General features: G+C 35.7%; 3 protein-coding genes across 5 annotated transcripts in view; 2 read left to right on the top strand and 1 right to left on the bottom strand.

Moving 5' to 3' along the window:
* LOC126969530 (arfGAP with SH3 domain, ANK repeat and PH domain-containing protein) overlaps window positions 1–6,651 on the bottom strand; it is a 79,379-nt gene extending 72,728 nt beyond the window's left edge. For all 3 annotated transcript variants that reach the window (XM_050815007.1, XM_050815006.1, XM_050815008.1), the window contains exons 1-2: window positions 6,327–6,651; window positions 517–589 (exon numbers count right to left, since the gene is read on the bottom strand). In XM_050815007.1, the coding sequence (XP_050670964.1) occupies window positions 517–589; window positions 6,327–6,452 (199 nt within the window). In that variant the 5' untranslated portion in view covers window positions 6,453–6,651. The remainder of the gene's footprint in view (window positions 1–516; window positions 590–6,326) is intronic.
* Window positions 6,652–7,461: 810 nt separating this feature from the next.
* On the top strand, window positions 7,462–8,997 carry LOC126969611 (biogenesis of lysosome-related organelles complex 1 subunit 5). The gene is made up of 4 exons (XM_050815158.1): window positions 7,462–7,608; window positions 7,758–7,840; window positions 7,972–8,157; window positions 8,761–8,997. The coding sequence occupies exons 1-4, from the start codon at window positions 7,590–7,592 to the stop codon at window positions 8,935–8,937; spliced, it is 465 nt and encodes a 154-aa protein (XP_050671115.1). The 5' UTR covers window positions 7,462–7,589; the 3' UTR covers window positions 8,938–8,997.
* LOC126969589 (uncharacterized) lies at window positions 8,941–11,982 on the top strand. The gene is made up of 2 exons (XM_050815131.1): window positions 8,941–9,592; window positions 11,464–11,982. The coding sequence occupies exons 1-2, from the start codon at window positions 8,941–8,943 to the stop codon at window positions 11,772–11,774; spliced, it is 963 nt and encodes a 320-aa protein (XP_050671088.1). The 3' UTR covers window positions 11,775–11,982.
* Window positions 11,983–15,058: the final 3,076 nt, after the last annotated feature.

Consider the following 15,058-nt stretch of genomic DNA (forward strand, 5'->3'; position numbering starts at 1 on the left):
GACAAAACTATCCTTTTACGCTTACTTACATTTCAATAGCCTATCGACATACAGCATTGGACTTTTGGGATTGATCTTTTTATTGCATTTATAGCATTGTATCCGTAACTAGAGATAAGTTATTGAAAACGGCCGTTAAAGGAATCGTTGGACACGATTCACCCACTTTAAACAGTCTGTCCTACTTTTATTAGCTTGGTATGTATTGATTTTCGACCCCCTCAAAACGTCGGATTAATTTAATACTTTGCAAACTGGTTAAGGACTGATGTCAATTTAATAATTTATATAGTCTGTCCTATTTTTATTACGAGGAACTTCAGGATAAGAGGCTTTTTCAGTGTACGATACCCGGTAGTATTTATGCCAAACTATGGCTCGTGCTAATACATCGATTATTCATTCTTACGACATTATTATCCTTTTAAGACTAAAAAAGTAATAATAAATGGCAGTCTTGACCGTTTATTATATAACATATGACAATGTATGATACATAGGTAGATAAATATTTACCATTTCCTGAGTTGTGAATCGCTTTTATCGCCTTCTTCAGTTTCGCCAGCCCTTCTCTGTCGAAATCCAAGGTCTGCAACAATGAATATAATACGTTTATTATAATAATTATACTAATGAGTTTTGATGTTCTGACCATGTCAGCAATATGTACATTTTAAGTTTTATTTTATACTTTAAGATTTACCCCTTTATTCATAATGGTCCGCTAACTTAAAACAGCCGCTTAGGAGTTTTTTTTTTCTCATTCTGACTAGGTCAATAGAAGAAGACAGAGTGAGAATTAGCAATGCTTTAAGTTAGCAGACTATTATGAATAAGGGAGATAGTATATACGTAAGTATGTATCCGTGTTACCTTTATATAACTAAATATTATTAAAAGTAGGTACATTTACATATTTCATAAAATTTTGTGTTAAGAATACTTTTTATATAAACTTTACTAGCCGTTCCCGCCCGTTTCGCTGGGCGAATTTAAAAAGGCAATAAATTAACGAAGGAACGTTGGAATTCGAAAAATAAGTAGCCATAAACCATCTTGGATAAAATTCGCATCGAATGGTGGTAGTTTCATGTCGATACGATCAATGGTTTAGGCGTGATTGTGCCTCAAATTAGTTAGGCCGTTTCTTGGACATTGCAACATTACTTTATCTTTCTTAAATAAAATAATTTTCTTTAAGAAAGATAAAGTAATGTTGTATTATCCTTATTTTTCTAAAATAAACGTAGCCTTACATACTCCTTAAGTCCTTATTACATCGGCTACCTGCCAATCAAAGTCGGTCCAGCCATTTCGGAGATTTGCCGGAACAAAAAGACAGATAGAAATTGTAAAAAATGTTAATTTGGTGTATGTACCATATGTACATATATTCATATACATGAAGTAAAAAACGGTTATTTCAATATTACAAACAGACACTCCAATTTTATATATATGTATAGATATACAGATAGAATTTTTGCGAAAACTCGGGAATAGCTTTACTTTGACTTGAAGCACTTGACTTCCATTTTCACAAGCGTATTGTTATAAGCTGGCTCTTACCTAACTTGCAGTTTCGTATTTTCGTATAGTTTGCTATATTTGCCAAAAATGACCTAGATATTAAGTGGAAATCAATTCGGATATATTTGTAGCATACATATAAATTTACATAGTTTTGTTTTAATATGAATACGATTTTACTAACGATAAATCATATAAAAGTATCTACATTAATAATTCGACATGATTTTTTTTTATGGAAAAGGAGGACAAACGAGCGTATGGGTCACCTGGTGTTAGGTGATCACCGCCGCCCACATTCTCTTGCAACACCAGAGGAATCACAAGAGCGTTGCCGACCTTTAAGGAAGGTGTACGCGCTTTCTTTGAAGGTGTCCATGACCCATGTCGTATCGTCCCGGAAACACCGCACAAGGAAGCTCATTCCACAGCTTTGTAGAACGAGGAAGAAAGCTCCTTGAAAACCGCACTTTGGAGGACCGCCAGACATCCAGATGGTGGGGATGATATCCTAATTTGTGGCGTGTCGTGCGAAGGTGGAATTGGAATAGAAATATACCTACCTAGTTCATTGATAACTAGTTATGCTAGTTTTGAGGCACGTGTACGATCGTCTTGTAAAGATATCCCCTAGCAACGTGAATGCCGTGACCCTGTTTTAATAAAACTGGTCACGCAGTGTGAAGTCCACAATAGGATGCACGAGCTATTCAATTTGGGTTCGCTGCAAACATCTGCCGCACAAACAGCCGGCGCTTAATCAATGCCCCTCGAATGGAGATATTCGAACGAACGCAAATAAATACGCCCCGTTTTACCCTTTGGTTATCCATTTTAAGTTAAGTAATCGATCGAATAAGCGGTTATCTAGAAACGGGCAGAAAACTTTTCAGGTGATCAGGTATTAATGGAATATGGCGAATGTAAATTTTACTAGTGGGAGGCTCCTTTGCACAGGATGCCGGCTAGATTATGGGTACTACAATGGCGCCTATTTCTGCCGTGAAGCAGTAATGTGTAAGCATTTTTCGTTTCAGTTTCGGTCTGAAAGACTCCGTAGCTAGTGAAATTACTGGGCAAATGAGGACTTAACATCTTATGTCTCAAGGTGACGAGCGCAGTTGTAGTGCCTCTCAGTATTTTTGGGGTTTTCCAAGAATCCTGAGCGGCACTGCATTGTAGCTGAACGTCCTGCTCGTCTCCTCCCTTATTTTCATAAAAGAAATTGAAATATTCAGTTTAATGCTACATAAAAACTTGTTTAGCATGGCTCTAAAACACTACCATTATTATTAATATATCATATTTTGTCCAAACAATGGTCACCGATACTTTTTTTTATGAATGAGGAGACCAAACAAGCGTACAAGGTCACCTGATTCTAAATGATCACCGCCGCCCACGTTCTCCTGCAAGACCAGAGCGTGACCCGCATTTTACGAAGATAGAAGGTACGCGCTTTTGTAAATGTGGTGTTAGTATGAAGCGTAACAATAGAGGGAGCATAGTGCGAATATATTGAGTAGACTGTATTTTGTTGTTCCGGATAGGTAGGTATGGCGCCGACGTCGGCCGCCGTTGCTGGAGCCCTATTACCAAAATCAAAATACGAAGTTTCGGTTGACGGATCGTACATTTCCCTATTACGAAAGTGTTTCGGATCCGAAGATTGATACGAAGTTCGCAATTAGACATTTTGTCTGTCGTTTACCTTATTCCCAAATTCAATTGACATTTACTTTTTATGGTTATGTCTATGGTTAAGAAACGAAATCCATCCGCACTTAGCACACACCGCGAAATAGCCTCTCAGACGGATCTGTTTTTTTGCACTCAGGGTGAATTTACGAGAGTAACATTATTTATAATATGTTATAAAATTTAAGGATGTAAGAAAGTGAAATATTGTATGTACCTCTATCGCATTGGAATATTCCGTAATGATAGTGCGTATTTTGATAAAATAAAAAATATGGTTTATGGCCAAAGGAGCACAAATTTCGACTGGCAGTGTGAACTGGAGCAAAATGAGTTGACAAAAGAAAAATGGGTTTTGAAATAGATGTGAAAAAAGACAAAATTATTGAAAATTTATTAAAAATAGAGACGTGACGATCAAGGCGTTCAGCTGATGGTAATTGATACGCCCTGCCCTTTAGAATGCAGTCCCACTCAGGATTCTCGAAAAATCTAAAAATTCTGAGTGGCACTACAATAATTGCGCTTATCTCCTTGAGACATAAGATGCTAAATCTCGTTTGCCCAGTTATTTCACTAGCTATGGTGCCTTTTCGACCGAAACAAAATATTACTAACACATTACCGCTTCACTGCTGAAAAGGTGTTGTTGTGGTTCCCATATGATAGCCGCCATCCTGTGGAAAGGAGCCTGCCACTGGTTAGTCTGGTCTGTACTCATTCATTCAATTTCAACTCATTGTTATTAAGCAGATTACCTCACTATCAAGCAAGCAGTTACAGATGTCAAATGTGATCTATTAAAGTGGCACAACCTTATTACTTAAGTAATTAAATATTTTTTTAATTGCTCTCCGATAATACAGTTTTTTGCATATGAATTTTCAGGGTGAGTTTTCTGATATATTATATAGATATATAGATGATATATTGATAATATAAGGGTACCTTTATTAAATTTAGAGTAAGCATTGCATATGCAATTAAATGTTTATAAAAAATATTGAATATGTACCTACTCAATTTTAAGGTGTGCAATATTTTGTACGCACTAAAATAAACGAATATGATATTAAGAATCAGCCATTGTAAAGACATTTGACAACATTCTGTGGTTAAAGGGGTTGACTTTCACTATAACATTAATTATTCATAAGATGCTAATATAATCACATAAATTATAATTCAACACCAGCCTTGCTTTACGTCTAGATTACTTAGTTTTAATTTCTTTTTTGCTGAAATTACAAACATGTGATTACAAATGCAATGTTAAAATATCATATATGAAAAAAAGTGAAATTTACATAATTCATATTGACATTTATATATATTTCTATATTGTATAGACTTTATATTACTTATGTTATTTCTTTATTGCAATATTCTAATTTTAAGGCAAATTTAGCCTTTCACAAGTAAAAAATAGTATTTCACCAACAGGTTTAAAATTAAAACATTTGTAACAAGTAATCCTATCTGTAAGTACTACAGTTTCACTATTTAGGGAAAAACCTTGATTTGACAAATAAATGAGGTATTATTCTGAGTAATGATTTAAATATTTTCCTGTAAACTAATATTTTAACAATATTCATTAGTGACTACATGACAGTACATAATGAAACATTTATTGACAGATTTAGAGTGATACTTATATGACATACTTTGTAAATTTATACCTATTGCTTGGAAAAATAGCATAATAATATAGATAAACTAGCTGACCCAGCAAACTTTGTATTGCCATATACAGTAATAAAAAAATTTTTGGGGTGCAAAAAGTAGATGCAACCGATTCTTAGACTTACCAAAGTTATCGTACTACAATTATTGTAAGTATTGATCCATTGCCATCGTGCAATCCTATAGCGGATTTGTGGATGGAACAGAATAATATAAAAATCGCGATATAAAAACAGGGTAGAGGGTTGCATGTATTTTTTAATGTTGTATCATAAAAAAATAAAAACAAAAAAGTACGTCCAAAAAAAATAAGGGGTGTACCCTTAACATTTAGGGGGATGAAAAATAGATATTAGCTAATTCTCAGACCTACTGAGTATGCATATAAAATTTTGGTGAAAATCAGTAAAGCTGTTTCGGAGGAGTAAGATAACTAACATTGTGATATGAGAATTTTATATATAAGATATAACTTTGTTATTTAAATATATAGTTGACAACTTGATGATAAATAAAATTTTGTAATGAACATCCTTGTGTTGTTAGCAAATGAGACTTAAGGAATTTACAAAACAGGATTTATGAAAACAGGTTAAACTGTCTTTTAAGAAATTTAAATGAGGTTACTGACGTCAATTTGGAACATATTGTGCCACACAGCCACAACGGTGATTTTAAAGTCTATGAGTGAATACATTTCGTGCCTGCATTTCTAAGTCACGTTTGTCACCTGGTTACAGAGACAGAGAAAATTGTCAAAATCGTTAGGGCAATAAACCAATAATTGCAAAGGAGAGTTGTACTTTGTTTGACACCATATCTTGGAATTGATGTCTACTGAGACACAAACTATTGTTATTATGGAATTGCTGCCTGTATTGAATAAATAACACTAGTTGTCATGTTAAGATGTTTTGTTTTATTTTTGTAAGTTGGTTACAAGTTTAGGTTAATATTTGGCTGCTGAATATGTATGTATCTAGTTCAACTACTAAAAAAAATATATATTAAATTGAATAATGACAGAATTATAGTTCTATTCTTTTACACATATCAATGATGGTTGTGACTTACACTCTGCACTATAATATTTATGATAACCCACAAAATAAGGGTTCTTGTTTTCTACTTTTTAGAGATTAATCTTATAGCAATATCTCATATTATATTACAACTTGGAGACAAGTAAATCTGATGAAGTCATAGATCTAAATCTATATTTTGATCTGTTGGCACCATAACTCTAAGAATGGTAAAAGTTGTAGAAATGTTTTGAATCTCAGTGTAGTACCAGTTGTTTTAGTTTTTCTACATAAAACTTAAGTTTGAGGACATGCCCTGTCATTGACAGTTTCTTTCCGCACAGAATTTATTTATATATGTATTATGAATTAACTTAGTCTACTGCCCACCTCTTCCAATGCATTTATAGTTTGACGGCATTGCGGTATACGAGAAACAAATGTAGATGTCGTCGGCGAATTATAATCCTCCCTTGTTTCCTCTATGAATTCGCCAACACCTATAAGACCCGGCATGTTGATCACAATAATTCACAATCACAAAACACTGAAACGTAACAGCCACATCCGAAAAACTGCTTATGATAATTGAATTACTGAACTAAAACTGCATAAGCACTTTGCCACTACTTGACCTCATAATGCAAACACTTATTCGCAAATAAAAACAATTTATATCGCGATATTCCCTACGTATAGTCCCACCTACACGATATTCTGCGACGGACTGATAACTGAATTCTGAAATCAGATGACACTGACAGATAAGAATGACAGAATTGAGTAAAAGTGCTGTCAACACTCAACGTACTCAATGACAACTTGTCGAGTCATTCGAACTCAAGCCTTCAAGCCTTCTACACGGCTGACACTAACCATCGCCTTCTTGGTCGGGTCAAAGAGGGTATATTTGTATTCGTTCTACAAGGTCGTTGGTCAACTCAACTCCTTAGTTCTTCTCCAGTATTCAAAGCGATGGTTTCTTGCCTTTCCAAGCAAAAAAGATCGGTTTAGCAGTATCTTGTTATGCCTGAGCAAAAAATATGTAGTAATTGGCTTAAGTGAAGAATAATAACAAAGAATAACACAAAAAAAGAAAATCGATGAAACACTCATAGAGCGAATTACTTTGAGTGACCTGAATATTTTACCGATTCGTGATTCTGATGACATTCTGAATTATGAACATGAATTACTTGAAATTGTGCGTCCAATGATTATAAAGAAATATACAGTAATTCGTCTGCTGAAGAAGTTACTTTTAAATTTCAAAGATCAATAGGTAATAATAAAGTAAAAAAAAATTTGAACTAAATTTAAGTTACATGCATAAACCCTATTGGGAACAAACAGGTAAATATTTGAAGTCGTACCTATGTGTGAAATGGACGTAATCATTTGCTCTAACAACAAACATCTCGTGTGTCTATCACTCTCTTCAATATATGCGGGCTCTTTCGCATTGAAAACCTTTTACTTCAGTAATACATCTATGGTGAGTAATGGCACTACTGACAGTAAGTCAAAGAATTTATTTACGGCATAACACTTCACAGTTAGAGTAATAGTGTTCTGTGGTCTTGAGTCTTCTGTGGTGTTCTGGCATTACTGAGCCCTGTGGATTGTGGTGATTGGTGAAAAACAAAAACTATAATGACGGAATTGTCACGAGGTTAGGTATTTTAATAAATTAATATTTATAGTTTTATCGTGTACCTAATAAGATCGTAGTTCTCAAATTAATAGAACCCAGGCAATAAACTCGAAACGGAACGACTTAATTGGTAGAAACACTCAGGACTATTATTTTATAATTTTCAGAAATTGGAGAGATATGGTCAAGACTATTTGATCATCGACCATTCTTGAATGGAGAAATTAAGTATATGATAAAAGAATTTGAGGTAAGCAACTTTCCTTATCGATTAACTACTATAAAATAAGTAATCTCCTACACTCCTAGAGCGTCAACTTGCTATGAAGTTATGAACTTGAATATTAAGGATAATCGATTTACAAGTTTACAAAATTATAGGAAAAACGAGGAGATAGAGAAGTGGAAAATTTGTTCAGTATTTTGGAAAACCTCACTGATGTAAAAGACAGTCAAGTAGATAAAATTCGTAAAAGTTCAAAAGTTTTACCAATATTGAGTGAAAAATTACAACAGGTTCTTGCATTAACTGACTCTGTGGAAAAGGAATATTTGGAACTACAAAAGGTAAATATTATATTAAAAGTACCTATAAAATGATGTTATGTTGAAGATTAAAACTAGTATAATTATTGTAATTTGTAAGCTCTCTTTCCATAGAACTTATTTATGTTTTATAATGTTGTTGTCGTCTTGTTTTAAGTTATTATAATGTTGAAAAAATCTATTAAACACTGCAAATATATTTAAAGAAGTATAACTTTATACTTACTTACATACATTTAAGGTCATTTGATCTCAGCCACTACAATAAACTGTCATAGGGTTATTTAACTGGAGGTAAAAAACACTACATTGTTGTTGTACATCTGTGATTGTAAATTATTGGTGTTTTGATTTGAGCATAATTGCTATCATTGTACTTCTTTGAGAATTATTGCAATATATTTCTACTTAAATTAATTTTAATAAATCAAATCAAAATCTTTATTTAGTTTATTCAAGTAGGTCACGGAAATGACACTTATGAATGTAAAAAAAAAAAATCTTATTGAATCTACCTCTACTTTGTAAAGGCTTGAGCTAATGAGAAGAAGTAGCAAGAAACTCATTGCCACTAATAATATATTGATGTTTTACTATTATAACTTAACAATATATCCAATACAGGATTGTATGGAAAAACGAGAAAAAAATAAAGAGAAAAGGAAAAAAGAATGGGATCAGTTCATTGATGATATGAATTTTAAGTGCCAGAGGATTGATAATACATTTGAGGAGAAAGAAGAAGAACTACGTGATTTGTATGCTGATCTTAATCATAAATTGAACATAACAAGTAATTAAACAATGGACCTTCAAGGCTCTCTTATTGATACAAAACTTAAAATATATCCATCAGAAAAGTTGATTATATTTATAAAATCTATACCAGACTCATATAATGTACCAGCCAATATTGCTAGTTTTATGGGTGACAAAAATGTTAAAATTCAATCTAGTAATTCTGAGAAACAAATACAATTAACTGATGCAGACATTAATAAATTACATAAGATTAAAACAAAGATAACTGAATTACATGTAAACAAGGATGATATAAAATCAGGTAATGGAATAGAATTAAAAGAAAATAATAGGAAGAATGAAGACACCAAAAGTAATAGTGTAGCAGAGAACTCATCAAAAAGTGATCCAATTGATGACAAAAATATCAAAACCAATCTAGATAGATCATTTCTCACAACTTCAGATTTAACCTGGTTATACACATACATTAAAACTGAAAGAGAAAAAGACAGTAGCGTTCCATATTTGCATGAATTGCTTGAAAAAAGTGAAGTAAAGCTGCCTGAGAATGAAGTTATTAAGAGAAACCCTGAGTTAGAGTCTAGATGTGTTAAATTAAGGGCTCAACAAGAAGCAAGAGAGTACAGGAAAATGACAAAAGGTGTTGATAATGTTAGAATGAGGTTTCCAGAAGACAGCATTTCATATCAATGTGAGTATTATCTTTGTTTGATTTTTTAAAGAGAGCAAAAAAACAGGTTGCACTCTGGGAGTGCTGGCAGAAGAATTTGAACATTCACCTTGTGGATTTTTTAATATTTTGAATTGGTTTGGGAATAATTTCGCACGAATTGCTTTATTAATCAGTATTAAGTAAGTACTAGCATTTATGTGTTTAATTAAGTGCTCAACACCGCTAAAGAAGAACAGGTAGTTTTTCTCTCACTTCTATCAGAGTGCCATTTGTTTCCAAATGATGTTAATGCTTTGTGTTTTGAAAAAACCTAGAACCTAATCATTAGTCACACTCACATTCAAGAGAGAAACACACAATTTTCACCTAAAGTCAAGGTTTTTATCAAACTTAAATTTTTATAGGTACATTAATTTATATAATATCTTGGAAAGATTTTTGGAATCCCCACTGTATCTTAGCTTTAAGTGAAATTTATTTATAATAATTTGTGCACTCTACTGTTACACATACTTATGCAATACTAGCTGGTGACTGGTTTGCTTTATTTCACCTATACAAATGATATGCATTTGCTTAGGTAAATCGAAGCAAACAAAATTTTATATGAAAATTATAATATATTTTTTGCTAATTAAAATGTTCAATTTAACTCATTGATAACATGTACTTCACCCTCTTCTTCCATAAAAGTAAACTTTTCATTTTTTAAATTAAAAATATGTATCACGTAAGGTTTATAATATGTATTGTAATATGGAGAAAACGAAATTGACCAGAAAATGTGTTCAAAAGCAAAGGTTTATTGTTGCGTTTGTAACTGAGTCGCAATTGTGTGGCTTCAAATTTAGTCCAACATCTTCAAAAAAAAAGGAGAAAACTTCTTCTGTCAGTACAATTTGATGTTGTGGGCTTACCATACTTATTAGATCATCAAACAATTTATAATATTAGTTTTTGTCTAATATTATAAAGTTGCGGAATTCTGTTTGTGTTTTTGTTTGAGCTTGCCAATCTCTGAATCTAACAAGCAGATTTGAATAATTCTTTGGTATTGCACTTTGCCTAATAGCCATGCCATTATTGGTTTTATGAACTATTCTTTATAATCATAATGATTTTAATAACTACTTTAAAAAAGTCCGTGACATATATATCTATTCTCATAAATAAGCATTAATAGGTATTTTTTGACAAAATTTATTATGCCCACTATAGACACTCGCGAAGCGCTTCCTAAAGGCTCTTGGCACCAGACTTAGCGAGTGCAGGCGGCAGGAGTGGAGATGGCTAGAATCTCGACTGAGTTGCCTACTACATCTATTAAAATATTGACGTAATTGTGATACCTAATTCCAAATGATTGCTTCCTTTTGATATAATTATATAAAAGAGGTGTACAAATCGTTAATCCACTCCGTCAAGAGAGCGCTAGAGTTAGGTTGATTGTTTGCCTCGCGCTCGGAAAGCGAAGCGGAGCGACAGCAAGGGCACACAAGAGCACACCGACCTCTCCTCCACTCTCACTCTCCCGTTCCCTCGTGTAGAGTCTGGAGTGCGCAATATATATATGTAAGTGAAACCGCGGGTTCAACACCACCAATCAAAATAAGTTCTTTAGCACACTTGCGCAAAAATTATACACTGATGCACACATAGATTTTCATTTACCTGAGTTCGATTGTTTGACTACTTCTGCTTAGATTCTATTTGGTTTTTTTTTTATAAGGTAGGGTTCACAAATATATATATAAATGAATGATGGCAAAATAAAACTGGAGTGATGCAGGCAAGGCCTAAGTTTTAAGTTAAAAATAACATTTGATGACTGTTTCAGATATTAATGAAAAGGTAAATTATATAATGAGTTCAAATATTTTTAATTTCAGTGAAACAAGTTAACCGTCATCTGATTGCAATTGGACAGTTCCTGTTATCAATTTTTGCGGGCTTTCTGTTTGGGTTCCGTGGAGTGGAATGGATGGTTGGCAATTTAGATTTTGGATTTCGACTTCTACTGGGTGTTATGTGTGCGCTGGTCATTGCATTAGCTGAAATATACTTCCTTGCCAAAAAGTTGAATGAAGAGTTGTCAATACCTGAAACTTGTCAACTTGGTGGACCTCCCAAGTTTATAAATGCAAATGAACCTAAATATACAAATACAAAACAAAATCTTCAAAAACAGCATCAAGATTAACATAATAATAATATTGTTTGATTTATGATCGTGTATAATACATTGAAGTATTTATGAGGTATTTAAGTGAATTTTTGTTGTAAGAGTGTAAGAGACATCATTTATTTAGTTATTAATTATTAAAAAAATATATTCCATAGTTTCTATGTATTAGTTTAGTCGTTTATTTATGTCACATATTAAAAATATGCTTAAGATGTCATAGAAACATTAGTTTTATTTGCCATCTCTACATTTATTACTGAGTGAAATTTTTATTCTAGCATTTAGTCATTTATACAGGTAACTAAAGCAAAAGGATAAACACTTCCAATATAGAAGAAAATGACGTAATCTCTCGTTAATTGCTCCATATATGTAGGGATATAGTTTCAGAGATACTGATGCGGCTTTTAAAGGGTAAACTGATTAACTGCGCGAACAAACTCGACCGTGTGAATTTCATAGGCTCCTGCGTAGTTTGTTTGAAAGCAACCATGGCGTCTGCATAGTTATAAAGCGAATTGTGGAGTGTTGTCAAAGAGCGTTGATACGGCAAATGGGTGTTTTTTAGTAGTAAACGCGCAAACTTGTGTCTTCTGGGGGTTAAATTGGACAAGGTTCAATTTACCCCATTCTGCGACCTCGAGAGAGGACTCGATAGAAGACACAAGTTTCTCCCGGCACTGGTCGACGATTTCCCGAGAGAGACCTGCATGGCCCGTGTATACGGGATCACCAGTGCTGTCGTCTGCATAGTAATGTATGTTGGAGGTGTCCAACATATCATTGATATGCAGAAGAAACAGCTTGGGAGATAGCACACAGCCTTGGGGCACTCCAGCGTTCACGGGCTTGGGATTTGAGCAATAACCGTCGACAACGACCTGTATGCTGCGCCCTGTGAGGAAGCTGGAGTTCCACTTGCATTTGCTCTCGGGAAGCCCAAATGATGGAAGTTTTGAGAGGGGTGCCTTGTGCCATACACGACCAAAGGCCTTCGCTATATCCAGGCTAACTGCCAGGCCTTCCCCCTTGCTTTCAATAGCCGCCGCCCATCTATGTGTTAGGTATACCAGAATATCGCCAGTCGACCGACCATGTCGAAAGCCGTACTGCCGGTCGTTGATCAACTGGTGACCCTCAAGGTATACCAAGAGCTGGCGGTTAATTATGCTCTCCATGATCTTGAAGAGCAGGGAGGTAATAGCAATAGGCCTGTAGTTTGCCGGATCCGAACTGTCTCCTTTTTTTGGGGTCGGATGGACAAGGGCTGACTTCCATGAGCCAGGGACTCCGCCTTTTGAATAAGAGTGCCGGAATAAACGCGTTTGCACCGGCGTCAACTCAGGGGCACACGTTCTAAGCACGATTGGAGAAAAATGCCATCCGGCCCGCTCGACTTCCTGACGTCCAACGAAAACAGAGCTCGCCGAACAGTTTTCTGTCTGAACTGTAATTCAGGCATGGAGCTCTGACACCGCGGGATGGTCGGCGGTGTTTTTCCGTTATTGTCAAGAGTCGAGTTGGAGGCAAAAAGAGTGCACAGGAGATCGGCTTTCTCTTTTGCCGTATGGGCCAGGGTGTCATTCCTCATGTGCAACGGCGGCATGGACGGCTGGTTGAAGTTACCAAGAGCAGCTTTCGACAACGACCAGAACTTGCGTGTTCCGGTCGGGTAACTGGAAAGCTGCTGGGACAGACCATACGCCAATGCAAAATTATGCACAGATCGCCCTGCGTAGTCTGTGGTACGTGATCCAAGCTATTCGGCAATGTGCCCGTTGAAATCACCCAAGACTACGATTTCAGCGGAGGGGATCTGTGCAAGCACGTCATCAAATGCCGCTTGAACGCAGCCCATGAGGTGATCCGTTTCTGCGTTACCACCATGGGACCTGTAGACACACGCATAGATCCGGACGCGGTCCTCTAAATCTACGCGGAGCCAGAGAGTAGACAGGTACCTACCCTCAAATTTCGGAGACGGCGACAACAGATATCCGCCCTAACATACACACATACCCTGGCATGAGGAAAAAAATTATGCTCAATTTTGTACCCGGGGTACGTTAAGTATCGCTAGGTCGAGGTATCTGCGTCTCCGTAAGGAAACACAAGGCCGGCTGCGCCGTCTCAAGGTGGTGGTGGACGGCGTTTAAATTGGAGTGAATTCCCCTGATGTTACAGAAGTCCACATTAAGCGTGGAGCGGGGTGCCGTGGTGATGCTGCCCTGTTTGTCCTGTGAAATGCGCGGTACTGTGCCCTCCCCAGAATATGAGGGGCAGCCCGAGCGCGAATGCTCGGGGAGGGATTCTCCGGCTCTGGTTGAGCCGGAGGAGAAGGGATGGCCTCCGGTCCTCGACACTAACCTATGCGAAACGTAGCGGCACTAGGCTGCTACTTCACGCCGGTAGGTCGATGAGCGGTGATGCCGGTAGCTTTTTCAAATTTATTTCTTGTAAGCTTAAAATTCTTAAGCTAAAATAAGCTTAAATATCTCCATCCTACTACTTTTTAAGAATTAAAGTGCTGCAGTTACACCCTCATCATCTTTGAATCTGTGTCCTTACAAATAATTCTTCAACGTTGGAAATAAATATAAATCACTGGCTCAAAATCGGCTGAATATAGAGAATGCTATATAATAGTTTTTCGAAGTCAATGTCGAATTGCAGCCCTATGGCTAACGACGTAACGCTAATGGGGAATTTCTTTAAGCCGGGCATTACCTCCGTGGTTACGGTTCTATTCCATTATAACCACCCCTTTACCTATGAAAGAGAGCCTATAATCGTTCCGGACGAACGAGTCGACGCGAAATAAATTACTTTGGAGTTGTTAACTGGTGTTTTATTTAGTTAATTATAAACACTTCTTTAAAAACGACAGATTTAATGTGCTGAAAGACGCAAAAGATCTTCAAAAATGGTATTCCGTTATTAAAATAGGTTATAAAACTCACCCCTTATCCATGGTACAAGAAAATATGTCGATAATTCCGATGTACTTAAATTTATTTTGGGAGTTTTTTAGACGGATGTAATCCAACGTTCCATCAGGAGAGTCTCCTTTGAGTGAGCTTAGATCCTTGGATTGTGTTTCAGCTACTCAGACGTCATCCGCGCGCCAATATGCTAGCGAATCAGTTGCGAGTCTTCTTTTGGCGTGAAAATACTGTCCAAACTACAAAAAGTGGACCTTGCTTTAGCAGTTTGAGGCTTTATAATTTTAGGGTTAACTTGTTTCAAAAAATTACACTTCAGTGAAGGTTCGGGTTGAAATAAACTTTTATTGAGAAATG

Source organism: Leptidea sinapis, chromosome 18 (assembly GCF_905404315.1).
Source record: "Leptidea sinapis chromosome 18, ilLepSina1.1, whole genome shotgun sequence".
In the NCBI taxonomy this organism is placed as follows: domain Eukaryota; kingdom Metazoa; phylum Arthropoda; class Insecta; order Lepidoptera; family Pieridae; genus Leptidea; species Leptidea sinapis.

What these genes read in the sequence shown, in the direction of transcription:
- LOC126969611 (XM_050815158.1), top strand. An exon ending in ATATGATAAAAGAATTTGAG is followed by an intron (nt 7,841 to 7,971) that starts GTAAGCAACTTT and finishes ACAAAATTATAG; the next exon opens with GAAAAACGAGGAGATAGAGA. An exon ending in AATATTTGGAACTACAAAAG is followed by an intron (nt 8,158 to 8,760) that starts GTAAATATTATA and finishes TATCCAATACAG; the next exon opens with GATTGTATGGAAAAACGAGA.
- LOC126969589 (XM_050815131.1), top strand. Translation starts at nt 8,941, where the DNA reads ATGGACCTTCAAGGCTCTCTTATTGATACAAAACTTAAAATATATCCA. An exon ending in AGACAGCATTTCATATCAAT is followed by an intron (nt 9,593 to 11,463) that starts GTGAGTATTATC and finishes TTTTAATTTCAG; the next exon opens with TGAAACAAGTTAACCGTCAT.